Source organism: Empidonax traillii, unplaced genomic scaffold (assembly GCF_003031625.1).
Source record: "Empidonax traillii isolate 1590-97213 ecotype Southwest subspecies unplaced genomic scaffold, ASM303162v1 scaffold3500:size12665, whole genome shotgun sequence".
NCBI classification, from domain to species: domain Eukaryota; kingdom Metazoa; phylum Chordata; class Aves; order Passeriformes; family Tyrannidae; genus Empidonax; species Empidonax traillii.
In genome coordinates, this window is record NW_020958693.1 from 6,791 (window position 1) to 12,665 (window position 5,875).

The following is a 5,875-nucleotide window of genomic DNA, read 5'->3' on the forward strand; positions in this document are numbered from 1 at the left end:
CTGGTGTTCTGGGGGGTCCCCCCAACCTCTTTTACCCCTCACCAGGTTTGCCCTGGACTGGCAGCCGGAGTTGGGGCTCCTGCAGGTCCTGGGGGGTCCCCGGGGGGCCGAGACCCTCTGGACGCTGAAGCTGGACCCGGGGTACCCCCGGAGTGGGGGAGTGTGGCTGCTGCCTCCCCCCGAGGGTGCCCCCCCCATCCCTGTGAGTCTTCTGAGGGGGTCCTGGGGGGATCTGGGGGTCCCTGGGTGGGGGTTGAGGGGATCTATGGGGCAGGTTGTGGGGTCTGGGGGCAATTTGAGGGTCTGGGAGGGCACCTGAGTTCTCTTAGAGGCAGTTTGGGGGATGGAGGGGTCCTAGGGACGCTGGGGGGTCCTTTGGGGTGGTTTTGGGATCTCTGGAGGGCACTGAGGCGCATTCTAGAAGAGGTTTTATGGGGTTTTGGGGGGTCCTGGGGTCACTGGGAGGGTCCCAGGGTTGGATTTAGGGGTTTTGGGGGGGGGGGGCTCTTGGAGTGATTCTCAGGGGCACATGGTGGGTCCTGGGGTCTGAACGCCCCCCCTGACCCCCCCTTTTCCCTCCCACAGCCACCCCCAGACCCCCCCACCCTGACCCAGTGGCTGGAGCTGCTGGTGGGGCCCCGCCCTGAGGCACCCCAAAAGTCCAGACCCTGCTGAAAATGGGGGACCCTCCCCACAATAAACCCTCTGCAACTTTCTCCACCCCAAAAAAACCCCCTGTGCCCCCCCAGTAAACCCACTGTACCCCCCAGTAAACCCACTGCCCCCCTAATAAACCCCCCAATGAACCCACTGCCCTCCGCTCCTGGCTCTGTGTCACCCCCAAACAAAGGGGGTTCCCAGGGGGGTTGCAGGAGCAGCTTTATTGGGGTGGGGGGTGGGATGAGGGGGGTCTGGGGGTGCAGGGAGTTCCCCCCCCGTGCGGGGGTCCCTACGGGGGGGGGTCCCCACGCCGCTTGGGCTGGTTCCGCTCGGGGTGCAGGAGGATGACGTAGACCTTGGGGGCGTAAAGGAGCCCCAGGGGCACCGAGGCCGAGAGGCTCATGGACACCGTCAGCGTGGCCATCTGCACGTGGACCTGCCCCCCAGAAACGGGACCTCAAAACTTACTGAGCCCTGAGACCCCCAACCCAAACCCCATCACCCCCTGAACCTCCCCAAACCCAACCACCCCCCACCCTAGGGCTCACGGATACCATCAGCGTGGCCATCTGCACATGGACCTGCACCCCGAACACAGGGGAACCCCAAATCCTGCTGACCCCTGAACCGTGTGTGTGCCTCTAGGGACCCCAAAAACACCCAGGGACCTCACAGATACCCCTTGGGGACCCCCAAACCCCCTCCTCACCCTCTCAGTGAACTGAGCGGCCCTGAAGATGGGCCCAAAGGCAAGCACAGACCACGTGTGTGCCCCCAGGGACCCCAAATACCCCCCCAGGGACCCCAAAACCCCCTCAAGAACCGCCCCCGAATACCCCCAGGGACCCCAGCTCGCCCCTCAGCTCACCCTGTCAGCGGACTGGGCGGCCCCGAAGAAGATGGGCCCGAAGGCGAGCCACACCACGCACGTGGTGTACATGGCGAAGCCGATGGGCTTGGCCTCGTTGAAGGTCTCGGGGACACCGCGGGCCTTGACGGCGTACACGGTGCAGGTGAGCATGAGCAGCAGCGCGTAGGCCAGGCAGGCCAGCGTGGCCCCCTCGGCCATGTCGCACCGCAGGACCCCCCGCGCCGCCTCGGGGTCGGGGGTCCGGCCCATCTCGTAGTCGATGAGGGCGTGGGGCGGCCGCACCAGCAGCCACGTGGCCGCCGCCACCAGCTGGAGGCCGCTGAGAGTGAAGGTGATCACCAGCTGGGACGTGGGGCTGATGAACCGCGGCGGCGTCACCGAGCGCTTACCTGGGGGGGACACGGGGTCAGGGGGCACCTGGGCACCCCCCAGGACACACCTGGTTTAAGGTGTGGTGGGTCAGCGTAGGTGGGACCCCACCCCACATCCCTCAGCTTCATCTCCAGGGTCCCTTCCCAGCCCCCTGTGTGTCCCCAGGTGTCACCTGGGCACCCTCAACCTCTCGGGCCGCCCATAACTCCCCTCTCCTGGTGACGCTGTACCCGTTGCTGGTCTGGGTGAGGAGCACAGGCTTGGGGGACACCCCGTCCCACGTCCCTCAGCGCCTGCCCCTCACCTGGCTCCCCACACCCCTGTGTCCCCCTATGCCACCCCTCTGTCCCCTCATCCTGCTCGAAGATGTGGTAGATGTTGGTCTCGGTGAGCAGGGCGGCGTAGGTGGGACCCCATCCCTCATCCCCTGTGCCCCCCACACTCCCCCAGCCCCTCACCCTGCTCAAAGATGCGGTAGATGCGGTTGGTCTTGGTGAGCAGGGCGGCGTAGGTGAGGCTCATGCCGAGCCCCAGGAAGAGGCGGCGCAGGGCGCAGACGCCCACGCCGGGCTCGGCCACCATGAGGAAGGTGATGGCGTAGACCAGGGCGATGCCCGCCAGCAGGACGTAGCTGAGCTCGCGGCCCGACGCCTTCACGATGGGCGTGTCGTGGTGGCGCACGAAGGTGGCCAGCACGAAGGCCGTGGCCATGAGCCCCAGCGTGGCCAGGGCCACCGGCACGGCGGCGCAGGGGTCGCCCCAGCTCAGGCGCAGCACCGGCGTGGGCCGGCAGGCCGTGCGGTCGGGCGTGGGCCGCAGGTGGGAGGCGCAGGGCAGGCAGGTCAGGGGGTCGGCGCGGTACTGGTACCCCCCGCAGAGCTCGCAGTGCCAGCAGCACGGCACCCCCTTCACCGGCTTCTTGCGCTCGCCGGGGCCGCAGGGCAGGCTGCACACCGAGGGGGGCGGCGACGTGGAGTTGGACCCCCATGCCATGGCATCCTCCTGGGAGGGGGATGCAGGGTGAGACCCCACAGACCCCCTGAACCCACCACAGACCCCCCCCACATGGCAGGTTGCACACCGAGGGAGGGGGAGACATCAAGTTGGACCCCCATGCTGTGGCCTCCTCCTGGTGGAGAACAGGGTGGAAGACCCCCCATGGACCCCCAAACATCCCATAGACACCCCCATGGACCACCCCCATGGACCCCCCAAGCCCCCCATAGACACCCCACCCACTCAGGGGAAACAAGGGAACCCCACCAACCAGAGCCCCCAGTTGGCCACTGGGACCCCACCAGTTGACTGTGGGAGGGCACCCATGGGGGAGTCAGGGGCATTCAGGGGGGTTTTGGGGGTTCAGGGGGTTTGGGGGCTCAGGGGTGGGTTGGGGGTGACTCAGGGGGAAATTAGGGGCTCAGGGGGGGTTCAGGGGTCCCACCCTGGGGGTCCCAGCCCCACCTGCAGGCGCAGCCCCTGCACCCACTGCCCCACGGCCCTGTAGGCGCCGGTGCCGTTGCCCCCCTGGAACTGGAAGATGTCGTAACGTCCCGGGGCGTCCCCATTCTCGTTGAAGGACACCGGGGTGCCCGCGCTGCCTGCACACCAGTATGGACCAGTATGGATCAGTATGGACCAGTATGAACCAGCACAGACATGTACAAATCACCAACCCCCAGTGCCATCCCGCAGTAAAGCTCAGTGACACCCCAGCACCAACATACCCCACTGGCAAACCAGTGCTCCCAGTATGGCCTCCCAGTTCATCACATTAAGGCCCCCCAATCCCTCCCAGTGCTCCTCAGTCCCTTTCCAGTGCTTCCCAGTTCTTCCCAGTACATCCCAATAAGGCCCAGTACGGTTTCCAGAGCCCCTCAGTATGTCCCAGTGTGGCCTTCAGTGCCCCCCAGTCTCCTCCAGTTTGTCCCAGTATGGCATTCGCTGCACCCCATCTCCCTCCCGGTGCCTCCCAATTATATCCCAGTGCCTCCCAGTATGGTCTCCAGTGCTCCCACCCCTCTCCCAGTGCCCCCCCCAGCCCATCCCAGTGCCCCCAGTACCGTTGAAGGCCACCCTGCGGATGTGAGCGAGCAGCTGGCGGCCATCGGGGGGGTCCATGCTGGGGCAGAGCCCCCCGCCCGGGCAGGCCTCGCCCAGCAGCGAGTGCAGCCCGTGGGCCATGGCCAGGACGGCGTCGATCACGAACTGCACCTTCCCCTCCTGCTCGTAGGGCGAGTCCCGGCCGATCCGCTCCCGGCCTGGGGGCACGGGGGGGGGTCAGGGTGGAGGGGGTTTCACGGACCCCCTGGGACTACCACGGCTGGGGGGCACCGGGGGTGGGACCTTGGGGAGGGGAGGGAGGCTCTGCCCCACACGGGGGGATCCAGGGACCTGCAGGTGTCCCGTAAGTTGGGGGTGTCACCTTGAGGTGACCCTCGGGGGGGTCTCTGTGGAGTGAGGGGGGGGGGGTCAGGGGGTGGCCGTACCTGTGCACTTGCGCACGGGGGTCCCGGCCCCGCCTGGGCCATCCCCATCGCCCCCCCCGTGGGGGAGGCGACAGTTGAAATCGTCCTCCCAGAACTCGTGGAACCAGAGGTTGCGCCGGTTGTTCTCCAAGGACCGGGACGTGAAATACTCGTCAAACCCTGGCGGGGCACAGGGGGAACCCAAAGGGTCACGGGGGCACCCAAGCATCATGAGGGACCCCACAGGGTCACAGGGTGTCCCACAGAGTTACTGCCCCCCCCCTCAGTGTCCTGGGGTGCTCTGCAGCCCCACAAGCTGTCCCATAACTCTGTAGGGCAGCAATGGAAGGGCAGGAAGGTGAAACAACCCTCCCCAAACACCTCCCCCCACCCTGAATGACCCCTCCCCCTCATGGCCCCATAGGGTGCCCCCCGGAGCCCCCTGTACCCCTCAGTGCCCCCAGACTCACCAGGCACTGAAGGTTGGGCAGGATGATGATGGGACCCTCCCCCAAAGGGTGCCCCCACAGCCCCATAAGGTGCCCCCACAGCCCCTCCAAAGCCCCCAGACTGACCTGGCACCGAGGCCCTTTTGGGCAGGATGGTGATGGCCCCGTGAGCCGCCTCCTCCAGCCCCTGCACCGGGGCCATCTTGGCCCCCCAGCTGTCCGAGCCCACCCAGGAGAAGTGGCCCGACAGGTTGGCCAAGGTGGCCGCCTCCAGCACCCGCCTGTGGGGACAGTGTCACTGGGGGCACTGGGACCGACTGGGAGGGGCTGGGAGGGGACCTGGAGGGACTGGGGGAGTTTGGGAAACACCAGGATGCACTGGTTTGGACCGGGGGGCTACTGGGAGGGACTGGGAGGGGACGGACTTGAATGGACTGGGGGGGAACATGAAATCACTGAAAGGGGACCTGAAGGGACTGGGGGGCTACTAAGAGGGACTGGGAGCTACTGGGTATGGTCTAGGATGGACTGCAAAGGATTGGGATGAACTGGGGTAGACTGAGGAGCACTGAGGAGGGACTGGGAGGCTGCTGTGGGGGATTGAGGCAGTGCAGGGCAGGACCAGTCCATACTGGTCCGTACTGGTCCATACTGGGCTCACCGGATGTCGTCCTCGTTAGCGAACAGCACCACCCCCCGCGCCGTCGACGTCTCCATCAGGCGCCCGATGACCTTCGCGAACTCGCCCGGGCGCGGCTCCCGCGGGATCTTGATGGACTGGGCGATGCACAGGCCCCCTGTGCCAGCACAAACCAGTATGGACCGGTATGGACCGGTAAGAACCAGTACAGACTGGTACTGCCCCCCCAGACTCCAGTGACTGACTGGGGGTCACTAAGAGGGCAGCGCCTCCCCCTCCCTGCAGGACCCGCCCTCCCAGCACATCCCAATTTAACCCAGTGCCCTCCCAGTATAACCCAGTCACTTACTGGTCCCAGTGTCCCAGCAGTGGGGACCACAGGGGAGAATGGAGCTTGCCCTCCCGGTGCTCCCAGTAC

The 5,875-nt window shown here is 66.3% G+C and overlaps 1 protein-coding gene across 1 annotated transcript; it reads right to left on the minus strand.

Moving 5' to 3' along the window:
- Nucleotides 1-901: 901 nt before the first annotated feature.
- Nucleotides 902-5,675, minus strand: LOC114072575 (metabotropic glutamate receptor 6-like; the record flags this gene model as incomplete). Its single annotated transcript, XM_027910453.1, has 8 exons — nt 902-1,096; nt 1,529-1,920; nt 2,362-2,905; nt 3,365-3,501; nt 3,964-4,161; nt 4,390-4,548; nt 4,944-5,098; nt 5,479-5,675. Coding segments are annotated over 8 exons (1,929 nt in total), but the record flags the coding sequence as incomplete, so codon positions are not given.
- Nucleotides 5,676-5,875: the final 200 nt, after the last annotated feature.